The following is a 25,375-nucleotide window of genomic DNA, read 5'->3' as shown; positions in this document are numbered from 1 at the left end:
TGAACTCCTGACTTCCTGTTGCCACATTCAACTCTCTATCCACTGCACCACCTTGCCGTTCCTTCTAGCTCTCACAATCTATGATTTGGGTTTGTTGTCATTGGTTAGTTGTTTCAGTTATGTCTGACTCTTTTGCGACCCCGTTTGGAGTTTTCTTGGCAGAGATACTGGAGTAGCTTTGCCATTTACTTCTCCAGCTCATTTGACAGATGAGGAAACTGAGGCAAACACGTTAGGTGACTTGCCTAGGGTCACATAGCTAGTAAGTGTCCGAGGCCAGATTTGAGCTCACCAAATTGACTCTTCCTGACTCCACGCACTCTATCCACTGCATCACATAGCTGCCCCCATCATTTGCATGGTATAGTTTAAAAAACACTGTTCTTAGAGTTAGGCAGACCTGGATTCAAATCACGCTTCTGATGCTTACTAGTTATATTATCCTGGTCAAGCCATTTAAATTCTCTAGGTTTCTTCATCTTGTCAATGGTGATGAAGATGTAGTCCTTGTATTCTCCATCAAAAGACTGTTAGAAGAAAAATTCGTTGGAAACCAGAAACCAAAAACTACACTTTTACACTCATAGATATCACATTGTCCATAATATTGAAATCTCAAGGATCTTTCCCATATGGACAGAAGTCCTTGGAAATGTCCAGCATGTGGAAAGAAAGCCAGGGATCTTTTCTTAAGTAGATAAGTATCCAGGAAAGCTATTAAGGAGGATTTGGTGTGCTGAAATGGGGAGAGTGGTTTATTCCCATTATGGTTATGTTCAACAATCACATGTTATTAATAAAAATATCAACAGTGACTGAAATTGGTAAATGACATTCAAAGAAAATATTTAATCACAAATATTAGACTGCTGAAATATAAAAATTTTATCTCCCTTTTAAGTATAAACAAGTCAATGAATCAATCTATAACTACAGTATCTCAGAACTCAAATCTAAGAAGATTAAGCAAAATATCTGAATAAGATTTAAAAAATAGATATGCCTTGGTCAATAAATTAAAATTTTGGAGATTTAGCCACCATATATTGGTTTGGCCATTAGGTTTAACGTGAGAACTAGTTCCAGGATTAATGCTTTTTATCCCCAAGAAAGAAACAAATAGAGGGATGGCTTGGTGGAGATCTGAGCCATGCTGATAACAAGGAAGGAAGATAATTCAGAGCTGTTAAAATCAAAATGGGTAAGATACAGAGGCAGCCTGCCTGGGAACACTGATAAAAACGTGAGGGGTAAGGGCTAAGGCTAATGTTTAATACTACCGGTATGGAAAAGAAAACCTCAAGGATGTCTATTATCAAGTCATGAATTTAAATTATTGCTGAGATACAGCTTTCATTAATTTGGGTTCTAACCAATGGCATATAAGTGCTTGAGAAGGGAAAAGTGACAAATGTGTTTGGAGCCACCCTCTCTAGCTCAACACAAGAGGCAACACAGTACAATGGAGAGTGAGTTTTGGCTTTGAAGTCTGAGGACTTGGGTTCAAATCTAATTTTCCTAGTGCCCTTAAGTAATTCATTTAATCTCTTTGGGCCTCAGCTTCCTCATTATTAAAATGAAAGGGTTGTACTAGATGGCCTTGAAGATAACTTCTAGTTTTAAACATATGCCCTGTCATTTTTAAATGATCCTTTCCTAAACAATAAGCAGAGACAATGATGAATATAGAGAAGAGTAGAAAGAATTACATGAACTAATGCAAAGTGAAGTAATCAGACCCGGCAAAACAATATACACCAATGACTGCCACAATCTCAATGGAAAAAAGTAATCACCACAAAAAAATTAGTACTAAATGTTATGAAATTACAAAGAATAAGTTTTGCCCTGAAGATAAGATATAAAAAGATGCTTTCTCCCACCCAAATCTTTTGTAATGGTGAAAGTCCATGGGTTTTGGAACATGGAACATAATTTTTTGTTTCAATAGTCTGATTGATTTTGCTGAGTTTTACTTTTAAAAAAATTCTTTGCGGGGCAGCTAGGTGGCGCAGTGAGTAGAGCACAGGGCCTGGAGTCAGGAGGACCTGAGTTCAAATCCAGCCTCAGACACTTGACACATGTACTAGCTGTGTGACCTTGGGCAAGTCACTTAACCTCAATTGCCCTGCCAAAAAAAAAATTAAAAAAAAACTCTTTGCTATAAGGGGTGGCTTTCTAGGGTTACAAGGGGATAAGATGTCTGCCAGAAAATAACTGCATTGAGATGAAAAAACGGAGAAAGACACAGACAGAGACAGAGAGAGAAGGACAGAGAAAGACAGAGAGAGAGATCTAAGTAATGTAAAAACAAAACTCTGTTTTTAAAAATATGAATAAGGGGAGAGACTAGATTTGTGATTTTACTGGCATAGGAAGGTTCTAGACGAGGAGACTAACTCTAGAAATGTAGGTCAGCACCTTCCCTGAAATATATTTAGCATTAGAGAGGTTAAGCGACTTGCCCTGTATGTTAGGATGTTTCAGAGGCTAGACATAAATCTAAATATTACTGGCTCTGAGGCCAGCTTTCTATCTACTACAGCACATTTTCTGCTTTTACAAGTAGCCTATTCATTTGAACCAGCATCTCCACCCTTCTTACTCCACCAGAATAAATGAGAAATGACATTACTGAAAGAGAAAAGCTGCCTGAAACAAAATGATAGTTGCCTTCCTGTTAAAATGGAAGACATTTTAGCAGTATTTGAAAAAAAATAACATTAGAGATCTCAACATTGGGAATTATAAAGGAAGGCTCCTTAAGAAGACAGGAAAAGAAAAAGGCTATCATTAGAAAATGGTAATGTATTGGATGTTTGTGTTGTCTTAGTTTTTTTAAAAGGTGTTATTTTGTGAAACTTTATAAAGTCAATAACCTAAATGCCAATAGGTTTAAGGGAGAGATGTTTTATAGCATTGCAAACATGGCAGAAGATATTATTTGAGCTGAGTCAAGATATTCAATTTCCCCCTTGTCTAAAGAAAACAAGTAATTTTATTGACCTACCCCATTCGGGCCTTGTTGAAATTCCCAAATTCACCATCATGAAGTCATTTTAAAACCATGATGTGTATTTCAGTTCACCACTTCTTCACATTACCAACAACTCATGAGCCCAAAGAAAATAATGCATCTTAAAAAGCAACACATCAACCATTTTTGTCATCTTCTTTATTTGTAGATTCAAATGGAATGCCATACAATTTTTGACAATTTACTGACTCAAAATCAAACCAAACAAAACAAAAATGCATACACGAGGATTTCTTTTTGCAAAAACAGAAGCAAAAAAGAAATTTACTAAACAAAAGTCTGTCTTGCTTTTGAGTTATCAAACCAGTACATAGAGTACTAATAATATACATATATACATTAGAAGTATATTGATATAAATATACTATGGATAATCTTGGAACCACAATAAATATCAAGTAAGTTTTTTAGGCACACGGCATAGAAAAAAATGCAAAATCTGCACAATCCTTAAGAGTCTTGAGTGACTCACTCTTACATCATTTTCACACTGAAAAAAGCAAATTTTTACACAAAATATACAGCTACAACTCATATAGTCCCCAGTGACCCAGGAATCTAGCTTGTATTAGTGCTGCCTTGTTTTTCTGATGCTACTGCTCTATACAGCTATCTATCACATAAGAAAATATTTTGCAGATTTCTTCAAGCAAATTGCCTACATCGTCATTATCTAACAAAATAAGTACACCCTTATCTACATAGGATATCTATACAGCTGTGCAGAGATGCACAAACTTACTGAACAGCTTAGGAGTTCGTTAGAATACTGGGGATTTACCCTGAAGGCAAAAGGATGATTTTTTAAGGTACATTATTTGTGAACTGTTGATATTATTAAATCCAGTTATTATTACAAACTGAGGTAACACCTGTTCTTTAAAGATAGAAATATCTTAAAATACAATTGAGAGAATTAAGAAAAAAAAAAAACCTTGGATAGCATGAAGGAACTAGGTCATTGGAAAGATTTGTTGGTAATCCCTTCAGTGCAAATGTAAACCAAAGAACCCAAAGGGGATGCTCCAGTTGACTGTACCATGTACTGTCGGGATTAAAGATCGGAGACATGGAACACCTGAGATCGCACTCTGGTAAGTGAAGCCTCTGATGCTTCTCTTAGTAGAGCCAATGTTCAGTGATAAAAATTAAATACAAGGTGATTTGGGGATTTTTGTTTGTTTTGTTTTGTTTTGAAGCTATAAGTCGGATTCTGGCATGTCGGGCATGTCTGCCATTAAATACCCTATTCCATACCGTCCATTGGGAGCTGTATCAAGAGTTGGAGAACCACTTTGCTTTCGATAAATATTTTTACCAAAATTTGGAGAAGGCACCTCACTTGCTATCTTTCCATGAATGAGGCTGGCATCATCTCCTTCTAAATTAGATGGTTCTTTAATGATCCGTCCTCTCTTATAGGTCACAGACGCTAAATTGCCAGAACTATCATCGATAAGGTTGCAGCAACGAACAACGAAGACGATCGGGACAGGAAGTATCGCCAACACCATCAGACATATACAGAGGGCCAGGCCCCAAGTTGGAAAGCTCAAAAATTCTTCAGCAGCCTGATGAAAACAACAAAATATAAACACTATCATAAATTCTCTTCCTTTGTTTCCACTAAAGCATAGAGATAGATGATAGATATGACTTTACTCCAGTGACAGAAACATATATATATTAGCCCAGTGACTTACAGAAAACAGATGTATACAGGAAACTTTTAGATTTTGCTTTTTTGGAGTATACTTTTCCTTATCACTTGAGAAAATGTAGCTGCTAGCTATGAAATCCCATTATTCAAATTGTCCATGGAGAAGACATTGCCTGAATTATTAAATCAGTTGAGGAAAAGACTGATGGGGTAGGAAAGTTCTGAATTATTCAGATTGTTTCCATCGGTCTAAATTGCTAGAATTCCCTAGATAGTTAGACAAACTTATATACTTCATCTTGCACTTTCCGGAAAATCTGTAATAAATATAGATTTTACTATAGTCATAGCAATTAAGAGACTGATTACAGTGATTTTATATAATAGCTATTTGCATGTAGCTTCTGTATCCTGGGGGAATATATATTCTAGTAATATAAATATACTTAAGCTAAAATATTCCTGAAATTTTGCTAAATAAGTTTTCCAGTAAAAAGTTTTCTAGAAAGACAGAATGATTCTTTTTTTATTAATAATGAAAAATAGCTATTAATCAATATTAACAAGGTATTGAAAGGAAAAAATAGCAATAACCAAATTGGATTTTATGGATTTGGGGAATAAGAAAATAATTTTCAAGAGACCTACACAAGAGGTAACCCCATTTTGTACAGGACAGGGCTGTCCAAAACACGGGCCGTGTGCCCCCATGCAGCCTGCACAGAAATGGACACAAATATTTGCTTTAGTTAAAGAATTTATGTCAATTTCCATGCCAATCGTAAACACAGGCGGGCCACATTCTAGACAGCCCTGGTATAGGATATGCAGAAAACTAAGGTATTAGAACTGATAGTTTTCATTCACTGGAGTTTACAAACATATTTTATTTAAAATGAAATTCATTGCAATTCATTGCTTTTTACCTTGTCTTCTATCCACGCATTATAGCCAGGTCGACTTAATCCAATCTGAACCATGCTGGCGATCAGTAATGACAACAGCATGAGGGGAGACACGTATTTCCACATGTAGAAGTAGTATCTGTTAGGGGCAAAGCCTAGCATATCCTTCAGATCTTCCATGAACCTAAAAACAGCAAATAATTAAAGATCCTTTCCCATCACGTTGCTTCCTTCGGTAAACAATTCCAGTCAATGAATGACCCGGGGTACTCTTAAAAGTAAATCCAAGACCACTTTCCTTAGAGAAGAGCCTTGACATGCCCTGCATTAATTGTGTCCACCTTAGCCTTTGAAATTACACTCTAGCTTTCGCTCTCACTAGGATGGAGGCTGGTTTGCAAAATGGATAGAGGGCTGGTCTCAAAGTCAAGAAAATCTAGGTTAAAATCTAATCCCTGCTACAGAAGGACCTTGCGACCCTAGGTAAGTCACAACTTCTCATTGTCCCAGATATCTCTTAAGATTCTAGTCAAAAAGTGGGAGATGCTGCATTGGTGGAGGGAATTTCTTCACTAGAAGTTCTCCTCACCAATGAAATTCAGGTTTGGTCCAAAAGATTCAATAGTCGACAATTACTCAAGCATTTATTAAGCACTTGCTCTGGGCCAGTCGCTGTGTTAAGTGCAACAACAAATGACAAATGAAATAAATGTACTGATTCTGTGATAGTTTCTTTGGGACAATAATTCAATATATATAATATATTCAATATATATAATATGAACATATAACACAGATTCAATATATTCTATATAATATATATTCAATGTATATTTCAATATTACATATGTATTTTATATATATTAATTATATATTCAATATAGAATTCAATACAATAATTCAAGTGGTGAAAAAGGGATAGCTGTGATAGCCACCTGCAGTAAATATAAACTTACTTCCACAACAATAAAATATTAAGGCTCAGAACAAGAAAATAGAAGCAGCTGGGGTTCCACTGAGGAAAGTCCTAAGCACCTTGTTCGTTCCCCAGACAGCATTATGTCAGAGCTGAGCACGGCCACTGATGTTCACCCCAGTCATCTGGAGTTATCAAGGATCGATTTTATTTAGGAATTGTGTTTAAGGAAGTTTTCTATGTTTTAGGAAAACATCCATCCAGAAGCTAACATTTTATTCAATTAAGAGGGTATTAACGTCTGAATGGCTTGCTCCTATGAAAGGAACAATTCAGTCTATAACAGTGTAAAGGAGGCAGTGAGGAGCTTACGCTGCAACAAATTTTATGTCACTTATCAGTTCCCTTGTAACTTAAAAGACATACAAAGAAAAACCCAAATTAAATAAGTTGCCCAACTAGAATCTGATTAAAAATGCAGCACAGCCTAAGAGATATGTATAGGGAGGGTGGGAATGGGAAAGAGGGAGAGAAAGAAAAAGAGAGGAGAGGGAGGGAGAGAGGGGGAGAGAGGGGGAGAGAGATAGAGAGAGGGAGAGAAAGAGCGAGAGAGAGAAAGAGAGAGAGAGAGAAGAAGAGAGGAAAAGAGGGGGAGAGGGGGGGAAACAGAGACAGAGAGAGAGCATAAAAAAGAAAGTGAGAGGGAAAGGGAGGAAGAGAGTGACAGAAAGGGAGAGAAAGAAAGGACAGGGAGAGGGGAGAGACAGAGACAAGGAGCTCATAATAAAAATCTTTCTAGCTTATTGGGGTTAGACAAGAGCTGGGATAATCTACTGGCATAACCTTTGACAACACAGGCATTAGAGGAAGCCTCTAATAATGGCAGAATCCAGGCATCAGAGGAAGCCTCTAATAATGGAAGAACCTATCATTTGATTTTAAAGTTTTCTGTCATTTCCATAACACCCCACTTCTTTTCGATAGAAATATGGTCCGTGAGTTTTCCAAGACCAAAATAAAAATGACCAAATTAGATTATTTTGAAACTTACTTGTCTATGCCATAAATAGTTGAGACAGCAATATTCTCCAAAATGACCACAATTAGCAGAGGCAAGGTAGCAGAATAGTCATCAAACATTGTGACAAAATAATTTCCAGAACGTTGCACAAATATCAGGCCAATAGAAAATGCTAGAAGACAACAGACAACTGCAGAAGAAGAGCAAACAAGAAAAATAAGTTAATCCTCAAGTTTGGCAATTAAAAACTATCAATAAAAATTAACTATTTAGTGCTAATGGCCCACATCATTTTGATTAGTGAGTGCCTCCTAAGGCTCACTATATCTAGCCAGCCTCCAGCCATACTTCACTTTTCACCCTAGCAAAATTCTTGCCAACTGTATGCCACTCCAGGCACCATCTAGTGCTGGTACACTCATTGCTCATGGAAAATCAGATCTATTCCCCTATAGCTGCACTCTCTATACCTGTGGCTTTCTAAAACCAAACTCACTTCCTCGGAAATAACGGTTCTCATCATGTTAGAATCTGAACACTTTAAAGATAGATTCTGTGTTTTTATCCCCAGGGCTTATCACATGGTATGTACTTAATAAATGCCTTTTCATTCATTCACAGGATAATTTTAAAAGAAAATGATTTGGTAATCTTGTCTTTCTTTTAAACTGGTGATTACTTTAAGCTTTGTTCTAAGTAAACCAATGGACTGATTGTATACTCATAGCTGACTCTGAAATCTGTAACCAAGCACCTCCTGTCTGCTAGGATTGAATTTATGTCTTTTCACGTGATGTCTTTTAACCAGCCAGAGTGAGGGACTTCTGGGCGCCAATGCTCTGTGTATACCTAAACAGATGACTGAAAAAGGTCATATTTCCATTTTGATCTTATCTATTTGGTTTAAATCTTAAATGAAAATGTATTATACATACTGAGAATCCATACATCGTTTTATGTTGACTACTCTGCACTTTATGGATACTTAAAAACATTTTAATGCCATTACATTAAAAAATTCCATTGGTTTGTTATTCTTGCAGAATTGTGCATGTTTCTCTGGGAGGATCAACCCTATTGGGTGATAATTCCTTTATATATCAGCAGACTGCCTTCCTGGGCTATTACGCGTCTTGCTCACTTTTTTGCCGACTGCATGGTTTTTAAAGTTGAGCTCTACTCCTGGGGGACATGAAGCACTGTCCCAAGCTCCTTGTGCTGGGCTCCAGGGGCCTGGTCACTGCTCTGGGGTGGCCCAGTCTAGTTGCACCTGTTGTTGCTTGGTTTCCAGGGCTCTCAATTTGCCTTCTGCACTGGGGCTGGAGGCCTCACAGCTGGCCTGCTAATCCAGGACAGAGAAGCCTCAGTTGCTGATCAGTACTGTGGTTAAGATCCTCTGGCTGGCTTGTCTGGACACCTGTCTGCACTGCGCTGCACTTCCTTTTTGCCCAAGTGAGACAGACCTTTCCTGAAGTCCTAAGTAATCTTAAGCTGGAAAAGTGTTTCATTCCATCTCTGTGTAGATTCTATCGCTCCAGAATCCACTTAGAGTCTTGATTTACAGTTGTTTCTGAGGGAAACTGAGGAGAGCTCAGGCAACTTCCTGGCTTCTCTCCACCATCTTGGCTCCTCCCCCTACCCTTCCTGAGCTATTATGGTCAGAAATACACCATCATCCTATGGCCTCTCTGAACTAGCACAGGCTAGTGCTTGGCCACCACAGACATTCATCCAGTGCCAGACCTTCACTCAAACCCTTTTGAGATTAGCAAGGCTTGCCAGAGCTCAGAATTCACTATCCCCACCTTCAAGAATGACGGGTCACTTCCACGTCCAAACAAGGGTCCTGAGTAGGGTGTTGGTGCTCAAACATACGACTAATAAACCTTTTTTTAAAAGGAATTACAGGGGCAGCTAGGTGGCACAGTGAGTAAAGCACTGGCCCTAGAGTCAGGAGGACCTGAATCCAAATCCAGCCTTAGACACTTGACAGACTTACTAGCTGTGTGACCTTGGGCAAGTCACTTAACCCCAATTGCCCTCCCTACCCCCTCAAAAAAAAAAACAAAAGGATTTACAACAAAAAGATGAGGGAGTTCTGAGAGGAGAAGAAAGGAGCACAAGATGTGGGGTTGGATGATCTGGGAGTGAATTTTAGCTCCATTTTTTAACCTTTGTAACATCATGACAAAGACTTCATGCAGGTAAAAGCCAAAACAGAAAATAAACACTTCTTTCCTTCCTTGATCCTTCACGTGAATGAAAACCATCTTATTCAACGAATCATAAAATACATGAGACTCACCAGTAAGTATTTCCTTCCTTACTTTGAAGGTATCGACAATTGGTGTGATGATTCCTTCTATGGTCCCAAACATGCTGCCAAGTCCTAAGTTTATGAGCATCAGAAAGAACATCACGGACCAGAAGGGAGAGGCAGGGAAATGGGTCATTGCTTCAGTGAAAGCAATAAAAGCTAACCCTGTCCCCTGTACGGCCTGTAAGACAGACGACCAGGAAACAATGAAATTAATGGAGAATGAAAAGCAATAGGTCATCCAACTCTATGTGGAAGTCACAGTGGCAGAGAGGGATTTCACTTCTGAATAATAGGGCAGAGAGGACCAGAAATGAAGTCAACGTGTTGAAGGCAACACATAATTGGCAGCCACTTATTTAATTTGCCGTATCATTTTCTTAGATCCAGATCCTGCCACTAGATTTAATTTGTTACACTGAATCAGAATCATTTGTATCCTGCTAAGGATTGTAACATTTTGACAAATTAATCTTTCCTGCAAAAAGTACAGAGGCCCTACTACTTTTCATGCCTATGATATTAAGGAATTAAGGATTAAGGAATTCACAATTACATATATACATGCACTTAGACACACAGTTCGATTGCTTTAGAGGGAAATGTATATATACATCTTTTTCTATGCCAAACAAAAATTACAAAGTATTTTTCTCTTTAACCTCCACATGACCTAATTAATCAGCAAATATGCATTTTTCAAATTAAAATAATATGTGAATGAAAACTAAATGAAAACCAAGTGAACAGAAATTTTCCAGAAAAGTGAAAATCCTTTTCTATCTTCTAAGAAGAAAGTCGATTGGCCCACCCCTGATAACTCTTCCATGTCTGCTTTGAATGGGGCTTATGGGTTTGTTTTCTCAATACTTTGGCTATGACAGCATGAGCATCACTGACTTTATGATAATAATTAATGATAATTTAAAAGACCTCCCAAGCAAAACTTTCTGTCTTTCATGACTAACCCCAATTTCTATAATAATAAAAGTGACCTCTTGTGACCACCCCTCTCCCCCAACATCACTTTAACTGATTGCTCTGAGAGTCCTAAGGACTTAAAACTTGAATCATATTTAACAGAATTTCCTAAAGAAAAATCTAGCCACAAAATGTGGGACAGGATAGAAGAGTCTTGAAAAGGAAAAATTCCCAACTGTCAATTTCATTCCCATCTCAATTCTCCGCTTTCACATTTATAATGTCATCACTTTTAATTAATACTTTCCAGTTATTTCAGAATCCACAAATTTAACTGCTTTTATGTATAGAATGCCAAAAGCTTTAATATCACTGTAGTTTTCTATTTGATAAAATGACACATGATGCAAGAAGAAACAGAAAGCCAATCTTTCAGATTCATCTATTTCTTGCATCTTAAAATAATATAATGACAGTAACGTAAGGAAAGAAATTGTCAGTACTCCTGTTTAGAATTTCACAATATTTTCTTCTCCTCTTAAAAAACATAAGAGCAATTATAAAGTACATTTAAAAAGACACTAGAATGACACTAAGTACTAATTAATTTTAATGACCAATTTTGGCCCCAGAGAAGGTATAAAATACTTTCCTTATTTCAGCAGAAAGGTGGGAGACTACAGGTGTGGAATGTTATATATTATGCCACACGTAGTTCCTGCTTCAATTGGTTTTTCTTAACTATCATGTCTTGGTTATAATGGAGAGAGAATATTTTTGAGGGTGGGGAGGATAGTACACCTGCAAGTTACCATAGAATGTAGTATGTATGTATACAAAGTTTGTGTGTGTATATATCTATACAATATTATACACACATACACACGTGTGTTGCATATAATTATATATAGTATCAATTCTATCAATGTATATCAATTTTATCAAATCAATGACATATATCAATTATGTATATATGTGTGTATATATACATATATGTACACAGCCTACACGTGTGTGTGTATATATACACACACACAAAGTATGTACATATTACATATACACTTATATACATATATAAACACATACACTGAGTGTATCTGTTGTATACGTGTGTTTACAATTTGCATATACACATATTTGTATATATACACTATGTGTATATGTGTGCATATATACACGCTATGTATAAAAGTGTGCATATATGCAGACAGACACACAATTAACCAATTAACCAGGCTTGACATTTCGTAGGAAAAAATCAAGTTATATATCCATATATAGGTTTGCTTATTATTATCTAAATAAATAGGAAAAGAACCTAATAGAAAAACATACATTAGATTTATAATGCATACCATCTAGAGAAATTATTTGATAATTCTAATTATTAATCATTTGTTTCCATCTAAGTACCATGTATGGAAATATCATGTATGGAATGGCTAACATAAAATGTTGTCAAACTAGAAAAATAAATTTAAAATAAGAGACATGCAAGTGATGGCAAAACTACTATTTTGTACAAAAATATGTAACAAAATATTCAGATTAAGATCGCTTTCATGCCAAAAACATAGGATCCATCACCGCATGAGTTGAATATATATCTATGTTCTCTTCCCTTATGATAAAGGTATTTTTCAAATTATTTACAGTTTGATTTATTAACTCTCACTGCTTTATGTAGCATATTTTCATATGGCATTTGCAAATAGTGAACACTTAGCCAATAGCATCTTACTTTGGATTATGAATAGATAAGGATATATACACACATATATACATACAGTCATTGACACAGCTTTGCTTGAAGATAGTCAAAACAAAAACAGAGTGGGTAACCTCAGTGAGGATCTTATCTAAGAATAAATGTCTCAAATACCCATGAATAAAAAGCCCCAAAGTTCTTGCCTTAAAATGAACTATATTCCCCTTTTCCATCCCAAGCAATAAATGACTTGACAACTATAAAGTATCAATTCCACTTAACCCCTTTCTGAGCTAAAACAAAATAAGTTCCTGGTGGGTTCTTTTCTGTTCTGTTCTCTTCTGGCTCCTCAGATTTAATCATATCCTCTTCATTTTGTATATCAGAGATGTATATATACAGACTGATTTGAAAAGCTCATTAGTTTCCCATGTTGCTTCTTCTACCCTAGATTACAAACTAATACATATACTAAAACCCATTTCTACCAAGAAGAATGAAAGAAAAAATACCATATTATAGTTAACTTTTAAACTTGGTACACCTGAGAAGTTTACTTTTTACTCAAATAAAAAGAAAGAAAAACATGCACTATGGGCTATTTTTGTCTTTTTGTTGTCGTTGCTCTGACCTTCAATTTCATCAGTACAGATCAGCAATTTCTGCAACTTATAGTCGTAATGAATTACCTGGCACGCTGAGAAGTTAAAGGATCTACCCAGGGTCACCTAGCCAGTATGAATCAGAAACAAGACTCAAACTTTTGTCTTGCTAATTCTGAGGCTGACTCTGTAGCCACTACACCAAGCTGGCTCTCCCACACTGTGTAACCAGACTAATTAGAATAGATACAAAAACTACAGCCAGGTTTCCAGGTTATATTTCCGTATCTATTCTAGTTTAGCCATATATAAACAGAAGCAGCATGCTGAAATTACATCTCACATTCTCTGTTGTAACCCCAAGATGTAAAGAGAACACAAGACCACCATACTGCAAACTTGAAGAAAGAAATGGTACCAAAGCGTTGGGATCTCTACTTTTGGAGTGAGATCACACACAGATTCACTGTAGTAGACAGAGCACGAGGCTTCAAGTCATGAAGACATAGACCTAAATCCAGTATCATACTGAGGAAGCCACTTAACCTCTAGGTGCCTCAGGCAACCCCTTAAGAATTATCTACTATGATATAGATATGTTGCTATCTGCATTAAGAAAGGCGAGCTCCCTGAGCCAAATATATAGGAATACAAGCCATTCCCCAATTGAGAAATGGTCAAAGGATATGAACAGGCAGTTTTCAGAGGAAGAAATTAAAGCTATCTACAGGCATATGGAAAAACGCTCTGGATCGCTGCTGATTAGAGAAATGCAAATCAAAACAACTCTTAGATACCACATCTCTCCTGTCAGATTGGCGAAAATAACAAATCAGGAGAATGATAAATGCTGGAAAGGATGTGGGGAAATTGGAACATTGTTGCATTGCTGGTGGAGTTGTGAGCTGATCCAGCCATTTTGGAGGGCGGTTTGGAACTATGCCCAAAGGGCTATAGAAATGTTCATACCCTTTGACCCAGCAATACCACTTCTAGGGTTGTATCCCAAAGAAATCACACAAGCGGGAAAAGGACCCATATGTACAAGAATATTTATAGCAGCTCTCTTTGTGGTAGCCAAGAATTGGAAATCAAAGGGATGCCCATCAATTGGGGAATGGCTGAACGAGCTGTGGTATATGAAGGTGATGGAATACTATTGTGCCATAAGAAATGGGGATGATGCAGACTTCATAACAACCTGGAAAAACCTACACAACATAATGCTGAGTGAGCGGAGCAGAGCCAGGAGAACGTTGTGCACAGCCACAGATATATGGATTCCGTGAGGAGCAACCCTGACATACTGCGCTTTTCTCAGCAACCTAAGGGGCAAGGACAACTCCAGGGGACTCATGATGGAGAATGCTATCTTCATCAAGACAAAGAACTGCGAAGTTTGAATACAGACTGAGGCACACTACGTGTTCGCCTTTTCTGCTTCTCTTTTGTTTTTGTTTTGGGGTTTTTTTTTTGGTTCTGTTTCTTCTTTCTCATGATTCACTCCATTGGTCAAAATTCTTCTCCACGACTTGACTAGTGCATAAATTAATTCAATGCGAAGTTATACATGACAGTTATATGAGACTTTATGCCATCTTGGGGAGGGAGAGGAGAGGGAGGGGAGAAAAACTGGAACTCAAAACTATGTAGAACCGTGTGTGGTAAACTAAAAATAAATAAAGAAATTTATAAAAAAAAAAAAGAAATAAACAGGATAAATGCAAACAAAAAAAAAAAAAAAAGAAAGGCGAGCTCCCATGTTGGAAATGCCCTATGCTTATGAAATTCTAAATCCTTCACATATGGCTAAAACAAGTAAAATCACTTCAATATTAAATGTCAAAACTTCATGATCAAAAAAAAAATTACTCCTATAACATCTGAACTACAAATGTTATGCAACAAACAATATATAATTTTATATAAATATATATATATATAAATATATATATAAATATGTGCTTATATATAAATATATAAATAAAATCTATTGTGATTTCTATTAATTTATAAAAATATGATAGTATACCTACATGGTGGCTATTGTGCTTATTAACTTATATGCACTACGTTACCCCTTTTTTTTTAACCCACTCACTTTATCAAGCTCATCTTCGATTTGACAGGGGCTGAGATGAAGGGCAGGGAATTCCTCTTCCTTCACCTTCTCAATGATGTCATAAACTAAATGATAATCTTCAGCAGTAATAGCTGAAAAGTTGATATGATGAGGAATTATATCTTGGCTAATATTGCCCATCTTGAGAAGCTTAACAATCATCTCAGAATTTCTGTAAAAGAGTAAAATGTTATTATGATCCTCGATATACATCCTTCAACAAATCATACTGTCAAAATATGAAAGTGAATGAACGTTCATACTGGATAATGCATTTCTCATTTATGATGTTTGCTTTGAAGCCCAGGACGGCAAACACTACCAACGTGGCCAGGACAGAAGTGAAAAAATTGATGAAGGACACCAGGACAGCATCAAAATGGCAGTTGTTGTCTCTCTTATTGTAACTTGAGAAGGCAATGACTCCACCAAATCCCAGTCCTAAGGCAAAAAACACCTGAGTAGCAGCTTCTCTCCAGACCTTGGGCTCCAACATCATTTCAAGCTGTTTAAAACAAGACACGATAAAAGTCAGCTGCAAAATATAATTTGGGGATAGATATATAACAAGGAAAGACAATCTGACAACTATTAAAATATATTACAATGAGATATGTGAATCAAAGAGAACATTGATATGTGTCTATAAGCACACCTCCCACTGTTATATGTGAATACCACCAACTGATCCCAACTCTTACTCACCCTCATTCCCTGATGCAGAGAGTCATTTCAAGTTCCCACTATTAAAAGCTTTCAAAGAGAAACAAACTTAAGGTATCTTCAATTTTTTTTTCTTTGTTAGAAGATAATATGGTTCCTAAGTAAAAATAAATCAAATCCTTCCAAAGTTCTATGGCTCATAAAGTGATATGGGTCAGTAACTGGTGTGTATGTGAGTGAAAAACTAACTTGATTTAGAAGACTTATGTCAAGGCACACCTCTTGCTGCCGAGCAAGGAGGTGGTAGACAAGAGGTGAGGAATAAGACATACATTTAGAGACCACTGCTTTTGCTTGATCAAATTTCATTTCATTTTTTTTAAAAGGAAGTCTCTACTGGGGTTTGGGGTCAGTGGGAAGGGACAGGGATGTCACTGATGAACTTATGCAAAGACAATGGAAAACATGGGCAAGTTGGACTTTCCACAAATCTCAAACTCATTCATTCACTAATTCATTAAGATTACATATTTAAGCTGAAAGGGGCTTAGAGGTCAACTTCCTTGTTTTTAAGATGTGGAAACAGAACCACACAGAGGTTAAGTGATTTGCCCAGTGCCAAACACCTAGTGTCTGTGATGGGATTTGTGCCCAGGTCTTCCAAACTCCAAGTCCAGTGACACATCCCCTACCCCACACAGCCTCTCCTTCATTCAAGAAATACTTATATACTGTCTATCAAATGATTGGTAAAGGCCAAGTTATATACAACTTATAATCATGGTGATGATGGTACAATGCTTTTGCATCCCATTTCATATGACCTGTCTCTTCATGGTAAGATGGCTGAGAATCTATTTACTAGAGTTCATCAGGATTCAGTTTTATTGTGGTTACACTAGAACTGACATCAGTATTTTATCACTAATGCACTTAGATAATTTAAAAACTCCTTCATTTGCTCAATGAAACAATTATTTGCTCTTTTAAATTTCTGAAAAATATCTGATTAAATACAGAATATAAAATTTTTGTATATAATATGTGTCTGTGTATCTTGACTCTTCCCAATCAGACTTGTCAAATTCCTGTTAGTAATAAGACGACATGCATACGTCAGTCTTTGGCCACTAGATGGAGCCAAATACCCTTTTTTAGTATCAATTCCATCCCTGTTGAATTTATTTTAGGATTTCTGAAACCGCTGTTTATTTGATTCTTCCTTAGTAATTCAAGAATTTCGGTTTGGGGGGGGGGGCTGGTTTGGCCACACAGACAACCACTTGTCACATATGTGACAGGGGAATTCTTCCAAGGATGGATTAGATTAGACAGCTATTAAGGTCCCTCCTGACTTTCAAAGGTCTGTGATCTGTTATTGCATAAATTCAGAGAGTATAGGGCAATGCATATTTCTACTACCTCCAGTCACAGGAAAACAGAATTAGAGGTGGAAGGGGCTTCAGCTGCCGTCAAAGCCAATCCTCTCATTTCACAGATGAGAAAACTGATGTCTAGGAGGTTAAGTGACTTGCCCTTGCCTAAGATCACACAGGTAAGTAAAGAAGAATCAGAGTTCGAACCCGGGTCTTCCTCCTCCTCTGAGTCTATGCCACATTGCACCAAGCTCCCCATCTGGGATCCAGTGGCTACTAACTGATGTGACCCCACGGCCACAGGTGGTAAAGTTCAGCACGCCCCCATAGAGAGGGAAACATCCATGGATGTGGCAGAGCTGTGAAAGGCTGGACACTAACTCCAAGCTGAGTAGGCTCTTTCGCAGAGGAGGGAAGGGAAGCATCAGAAAGCCTTCCTAACCCACACCTGGCTGCCAAACCAGAGGACTCTATGGAGGCTCCATGGAGAAAGCTGAAGATGGCCCCCCCTCCCTGACACCTCCAGCAGCCTGGAGTGCACGTGTACACGCTCATTCACACACCCACTCATATAGACACTCACATACACTTACAATAGATCACACACACACACACACATACATATACACATATGTACACACACACTCTCTCACATATACATACACACATACATACCCATTCACACACATACATACACATACACTCAGGCATACATACACATACACACAAACATATATACACATACACACATACACTCACATATACATACATACACATACTCAGACAAATATACACACACCATACATACACACAGACATATATATACACTTACAGACACATATACACTCACACACATATACTCACACATATACATATCTATTTATACTCATTCACACATATACACACATACATAAATATGTACAATCACAGACTCTCACACATACATAAACTAGCACACTACATGCACTCACATATACATACACACATTTATACATACACACTTACATATATACATATACACACTCATACACACATTCATATACACATATACACAAGCAAACACACAAAGGCAAGGATTTCTTCTATCATACTATACCTCAGTTGTAACTTCAAAGAAAAACTACAACAGACACTCAGATCCTTATTGTTAATCCATATCAAACTACTAGCCATGCCAATATATTGTAAGTAGTTTATGTGCCTAGAACCCAGCTAATCGCAGCGAACAGTATCCCCTTAGAAAAGGAAAATATGCGTTTTGCCTTCCATATTTCCTAAGCTGAATTTTCTTCCAAAGTTATACACAACTGAAAAGTAATTCAGTAGCTGGATTTCCCAGTATAAGAAGTGCAGTAATTCTACATCCCATGTGAAGGCAGCATGGAGCAATGGGAAAAAAAAATGAAAGACTTGTGTTCCAATTCTACCTGAAACACTTACTTGCTATGTGACCCTGTCACTTAACATCTCTATGCCCCAATTTCGTGGGGTTCATTGCAAAGATCAAAAGAGGTAATTTGCAAAACTGAATGTACCAATAAAATATAATCCAATTATATTGTTGTCATTATGCCCAGAAGCAATTATTAAGTTGACTATCATATTCATGGGCAGCTGGTAGCACAGAGTCCTGGTTCTAGAGTCAGGAAGACTCATCTTGCTGACTTTAAATCTGGCTTCAGATCTTTACTAGCTGCCTGACCCTGGGAAAATCTATTTGCCTCAGTTTCCCCATCAGTAAAGTGAGCAGAAGCAGGAAAGTGCAAACCACTCCAGGATCTCTGCCATGAAAATCTCAAATGGGGGCACAACTGAAACAACTGAACAATGACATTAACAGCAATTGTATACATACAACCCTTTTTTATCCATAGATGATCAATGAAGAATTCAATATTTTTATCAGCATAAAATCCTTTTTTAAATGTTGTTACTTTTAGAAATAAAGAACCTTTCCCTCCACATTTTACACATCAGTTCCTTCATTTTTATCATTATCGTTTTAAAAGCACAACACGTTTTTCTTTACATCTGTTTCAGGAATGGGAAAGGGGTGGGAATCAAGAGTTAGACTCTACCACCTCTGAGATTTTACTTCTAAAATGTTTTTAAATCATTTGAAATCTTAAATAATGGCTAAAGAAGTCTTAGATCCCATGATTTTAAAGAACACAACTAGATTGATATTAAAGTCTTAAATCCTAATATTGACTCTTGAACACAAACAAGAAATATCTGTTTGATCAATAAAAAAAAAACTGTTACAATGTCAGTGACTTAGAAAACCCACAATCTAAAATTAAAAAAAAAAAACCATGTGTAAGAAAATTAACCTCCTAAGGCAGGCTCTGGTGGCCTTTAACATTCAAAGCATTTCTAATAATAAATATAGCACACTCATAAATGATATCTTACTCTGAAGCCAAGCACATACCTTGGGGGTAAACATATGACGGATGCCATCAATCGAACCATTTAAAAGCAGTGCTCTGATTAGAAAGCATATGAGGACCACATATGGAAAAAGTGAACTAAAATACATGATCTGTAAAAAAAAAACCATTATTATGTAACAGATTAATAAGTGTCATTATGAATATGGTTATTATTAATGATTCTATTAATTTTACATAGAAAAATACCTTAAGAAGCACTTTATTTCCTTGCTTCAATTAATCTGTGATAACAACTAGCATTTACATCTCATTATATCCTCAGCAATATCTTATTATATCTCTGAGAGGTAGGTGATATTATTATCCCCCATTTTACAGATGAGAAAATTGATACAGACAGAGACTAAATGACTGGTCCAGTAGTATGTACCTAGGAAACGCCTACCACTACATTTGAACTTGGGTTCAGGTGCCTTTTCCACTGGGCCCCTAGCTCATCATGATGAGTCCCCTGGTCTATTCTGACAATGATGGTTACCCTTGTAGGAAAAATCATGTTGAAGTAAGCACAGTTTTCCATAGACTAATTTAGTAAGACTGCCCCCCCAAAAAAGTAGTACTGTATACTACACTCTCTATAAAATAAGGGAGCATTACTACTTCTAAGAGATAACAACAGAAATAGTCAATCCTTTATGCTCGCATAAGTCTTTGGAAAAGGCAATTTTAAAATCACTTCACACTTTTATAAACAGCCTACGCAGCGCACATGTGTGCGCGCACAAACACACTCTTTAATTTTTTCATCAGTCTGCTCTCCCAAAACCAGAGTATTTTTTCTTTCTTTACCTAATTCAGGAATTTTAAAAATCTCTTGAAGTCCTAAGTAGCCCTTGAAGTATGTTCATTTCCTTAATAATATCACTCTTTTTTTAAAAATCATTCATTTCTTTGTTTTGTCATTAAATAAGTAGCACTAGTAGAGTAGTATATGGCTGTTGATTCTTTTTTTCCTCCTTTAAGTCAAGCACTTAGTTTTAGCAGAACTCCAAATAACTTCAATGATTAAAATGTCAAAAGTCCAGCTTACACACCCAGGAAACCTGGATAAATCTGCTGTTTCCTCCCTGCCTCCTCAAAGATATGCTTCTTCAGTAAATCTAGGCTGTGAACACCTTGTATTTCTGGGACTAGTCAATCAAGTACGGATGATGCACCTACAAGTTTGGGACTTGTCTTGGGACTCTACTACAGAGTAATCACTACAAATCAAATTTACTAGACAAGATAGAGATACGACCAGACCTGTGATTTCACTGGTATAGAGAACTTTGGATAAGGAAATAAGGCACCTGACCTCTGTCTTCCTCAATTTCCTCATCTATAAAATGGGATTAATAATACCAACTATATCCTAGGGCTGCTATGAGGATAAATGAGCTATTTGTAAAGAACCTTGCAAATCTTAAATGTTATTAGAATCTGTTAAATGAATAATTTTATGAATAATTATTATGAATTTGAACAATTATAAATTAGATTTAAAGTATATTAATTCATTATGTAAATAATTCACTATATAAATGGTAGCTATTATTATTTTCATTATTGTTAGTAATGTAAGTTGACACACCTTCGCAACTTAAAGTCTGAGAGAAGCACACTAAGTAAATTTTGTGTTTATACACAATCCCATGAAAATAAAGAGCTATGCTTTTTTTAAAAAAAATTCTAATTCCTTCATTAATTATATTCTTGGCACATAACTAAAACTCATTCTATCCACTACAATGCAATACAATGCTTATGACCATTATGGAATAACAGGTTAAAGAGAAATATCCCACTCGATGGCTCAAGTGCTATAATACACCTCCTCAGTCTTTTAAATATTTGTATACCCTTCTAAAGGCACCTATGGTACCTTCAGCAAACCTAATGACTGTGCTTTTGTGAGTTATCATCCCCCAAAATGACGTCAATGAAAACCTAGTACAAAGCTGGATTTTTTTAATTAAAATGTCAATACCCAGCTTACAGATCAAAGAAACATGAACTAATCAGTTCTGTGGCACATGTATATTTGAAAAAGAAAAAAAGAAAACTTAATGATTTCTATGTTACTGGAATGAACCTGGACACTGAAACAGCAATGACCAATTCTGGTCCTGGAGAAGAAGAGTAGGAAAAAGGTACGTCCCTCCTTTTCTTGGAGAGGCGAGTGACTATGGACACAGCCGACTCACATACACAAAGTCAAGTAATTTGGCCTAACGATTTTGCTTTGCTATAAGAGAAAGCTTTCTGGGTGTGGAGATAGAGGATAAGAGCATATACAGAAATGAATAGGGTGCACAGGCTTAGCAGAAAGGGTAGACCAGGTGTACCCAAACACCCTGGGGTGAGTATGGTCAAAAACCCTTCCCCTGTGTTTTGATGTTGAACGAAACGAATCAATGAATCTTTAATTTTTAAAAATATTTTTTTACAAGTCTCTCACGGTTCTTATCTCTTTAAGGGAAAATAACCAAATGCACACATTCTAAAAATATTTCCAACATTATCCAGATAACAGGATTTTTTTTTTGCAAGAGAAGAACACTCGGTGAAAATGTGGTGAGAGAGTGATGACTGCTCTTTTAGCGGCTGCTGAGACACATGGGATTCATCTATAGAGGCACATGTAGGAAACAGTCCTGACAGCAACTGTGTTTTAACAGACCAGTCTTCTTATCAGCTAAAGTGGGGTGTGAAAATTCTTTCACACTCAGCGCCCCCCCCCCATGGAAAGTAATGAAAAGGACTGTTTCTGAAATACTTGGTATGCTATTAGGCCAAGAGAAAGAGTTTGTTATGTTTTCTGTAAGAAGATCACAGCTTTATAAATTTGCAAAGAACTAGCACAGTGCCTGGCATATAGTGAGTGCTTAATAAATGCTTTTTTTTCATCCATTCATTCATTCTAAAGTTCTCCTCCAATCTTCATTATGGCCCTGAGGGTACAACATGTTCTACAAGGCAACAGCGCCTCAAACCCTTCCTGGCTCTACACTAACCAAGAAAGAATTCAGTAACAGGGTTGTTGCTGTCGGGAATAAGGTTGGTGCTGGTATGGTTGGTGTTGGTGTTTGTTGTTGTTTGGTGGTGGTGGTGGTGGTGGTGGTGGTGGTGGTGGTGGTGTCACTGTCCAGATAGTCAACATTTTCCTCATGTTGAACCAATGTACCACAAATGTAGCCCAAAGACTATGCTGAAATGTTCAAGGCTGCTCTCCCAGTGAGTGCTTTAAGAATACCATTTTGGGAATAAAGTTGATTACATTCTGAATCATATGAAGCTCCCCTGAGCCTCCCACTGGACCTAGTGTGCTAAGTCTTAAATTTGTAATAACATCCTCATCATTAGTTGTAACGTCATTTATTATTACAGCCCCAAAAATGGAAAATAAGAAAATTCATTCTAGGTCAGATTGCTTGTCTATCCATCGGGAAGCAACAGTTCTTAAACATATGGCTAGAAACACTTCCCAAACATTTTTACAATCCCTACCCCCTTATTAATTGATTTGTCTCAAGCTTTTTAATTTTTTTCAAATATTTATTAGTTGTCATACGTTTTTCAGCAGGAGCCCTATCTGCCACGTAGGCTAGGCTAGCTTCATGAAATGCTCTTAAAGACTTCTGGCTGAGGGGAACAAGGCTCACATCTTTTGTACAGCTTCCTGGTGGCCTAAGTACAAAAGTCAGCACAAGATGGTTTTAAAATCTTTTAAGGAAAAATACTTGCCTAGCCTATTCAACAGCTGTTATTCCTACCACATGCCTCCTGGGGCATTGGGCTCCAATGGCTGACTGCTCTGTAAAGTGTCACTTGATACTTCAATGGATATGTGATCACAATGTGAATGTAGTCCCTCTAAGTGCAGACTTCACCCCAGTCATGTCTTCTCATTCAGAGCAACAGTTAAAATCATAGGATCATAGATTTAAGGTTGGAAGGTGCCTTAGAAAGCAGCTGAGCTCAACTCCATCATTATACAGATGAGAAAACCGAGGCACAGTGAGGTTAAGTGACTTGTCCACGGTCATTTGGCTGGTAAAAACGCTAAGGTAGGAGCTGAACCCACATCTGCTTGACCCCGGGCCCAGTATCCTACCCACGCCTCTCAGTCTTCATCTTTTCAGTCTAGATTTATTATTAAATTATTGTCAATTCTCAGTTCTATCATCTTAGTTGCTTTTTTCTGGATGTTTCTCTGAACTATGTCCAAAATACCTTTTGTTAGTCATGGGAACCCAAGCTTCTCACAACAGTCAAGGTGCAAATGAATATGGGTTTTCCATGAGGGTGTAAAAACATGTGGTCTTATAGAATGCACTTCAGGTGTTCCATGACATTTTTTTATGTAAAAATCCCACACTCATCTTTAAATAACAGAAATCACCGGAGAGTTTCTTCATGGCACAACAGATAGAGTACCAACCTCAAACCCAGGAAGATCTGAGTCCTACTGGGACACAAACTGGCTGTGTGACCTTGGGCAAGTTACTGAATCTGTCAATGCCTTGCCAAGAAGATGCAGGCAGGCACTGGGAGGCGTTTTCTAAAATTGCAACCTGAAATCACAACTCCTATCCCTATCCCTAGAAAACATCAATCTCTCTTGACATCTAGACATGGTAATGTAGCATAGAAAGATGTTAATCAACCTTTTAAGCCTATGCCTTCTTGGCTCTGACCACACTTCAAAAGGATGTGAAGAAACTGGGGAGAGAGTTTAGGAAAGGGTACCGAAGATGACTAAGGCAGGTAAAAGTAATCCAATGATGAAAGACCAAAAGTGTTTGGTTTGTATAGTCTAGGAAAGGAAATGGTGAACACAACAGGTTCTTCCAACTCTCCAACGGCCAGGGACTGGCCACATCTAAGCAGGACTAATGAAGAGCTAGATTTCGATGAAAACAAGAGATGGACTGAATATAAGAAAAACCATCGTGGTGATCAGTGTAACAAAGCAGCTAGAATAAAATAAGGAAGTCAGTAGAGATCCTATCCATGGAGTTCTTAAAAAAGTGGCTTTCTATAATGGATGGCTTATTTACATGTGTAAAAGCTACCAAACAAGTCAAATGATTTCTTGAAAACCCTCTCAGAGATAAAATCTAAGAGGCATCGTGGGTAGAGAGCTGGCCTCGAAACCAGAGGACGTGAGTTTGAGTCCTACTTCTGACACATGCCGGCTGTATTACACCTGACAAATCACTTAATTGTTCTAAGCAGTTCTCTTAATTGTAATATAATAATAGATCATTTGTGTGTATTACATAATTATATGTATGTTATATAATTATCTCATTTTGATCCTCACAATATTCCTATGAAATAGATGCTGTTATTATCACCCTTCACAAAAGTGGAAATTAAGGATTTCTTCGAGCATCCAATTCTTTGAAGACAGTTTCATATGTTTGCATATGATTTAAAAGCTGGTGTGGAGGAACCCATCTATCTGTTAAGCAAGTCACTCCAGCTCAGTTTCCCCCTTTGAAAAATAAGCCATCTAAGGCCCATTAGCTATGATCCTCCGATCTCATGCATCTAATCAATACTACCCCACTAATGGTACTTGAGAATCAGGCTGACTCTACTTACAAAGTGAAAAGAGTGGCTAGAAGGGGAAATTATTAGAGTAATACAATTCACCAAATGCTTTGTCCTGGCACTTTCAGGT

The 25,375-nt window shown here is 37.1% G+C and overlaps 1 protein-coding gene across 1 annotated transcript in view; it reads right to left on the bottom strand.

Moving 5' to 3' along the window:
- Nucleotides 1–3,156: 3,156 nt before the first annotated feature.
- The window catches only part of SLC6A15 (solute carrier family 6 member 15), a 35,172-nt gene continuing 12,953 nt past the window's right edge, over nucleotides 3,157–25,375 (bottom strand). Inside the window, exons 5-11 of the mRNA XM_036758615.1 lie at nucleotides 19,683–19,793; nucleotides 15,473–15,714; nucleotides 15,189–15,381; nucleotides 9,845–10,037; nucleotides 7,570–7,729; nucleotides 5,624–5,786; nucleotides 3,157–4,608 (exon numbers count right to left, since the gene is read on the bottom strand). Of these exons, the coding sequence (XP_036614510.1) occupies nucleotides 4,237–4,608; nucleotides 5,624–5,786; nucleotides 7,570–7,729; nucleotides 9,845–10,037; nucleotides 15,189–15,381; nucleotides 15,473–15,714; nucleotides 19,683–19,793 (1,434 nt within the window). The 3' untranslated portion in view covers nucleotides 3,157–4,236. The remainder of the gene's footprint in view (nucleotides 4,609–5,623; nucleotides 5,787–7,569; nucleotides 7,730–9,844; nucleotides 10,038–15,188; nucleotides 15,382–15,472; nucleotides 15,715–19,682; nucleotides 19,794–25,375) is intronic.

This window comes from Trichosurus vulpecula, chromosome 5 (genome assembly GCF_011100635.1).
Source record: "Trichosurus vulpecula isolate mTriVul1 chromosome 5, mTriVul1.pri, whole genome shotgun sequence".
In the NCBI taxonomy this organism is placed as follows: Eukaryota; Metazoa; Chordata; class Mammalia; order Diprotodontia; family Phalangeridae; genus Trichosurus; species Trichosurus vulpecula.
The sequence above is the reverse complement of the archived record's forward strand: the minus strand, read 5'-3'. Positions and strand labels throughout refer to the sequence as shown.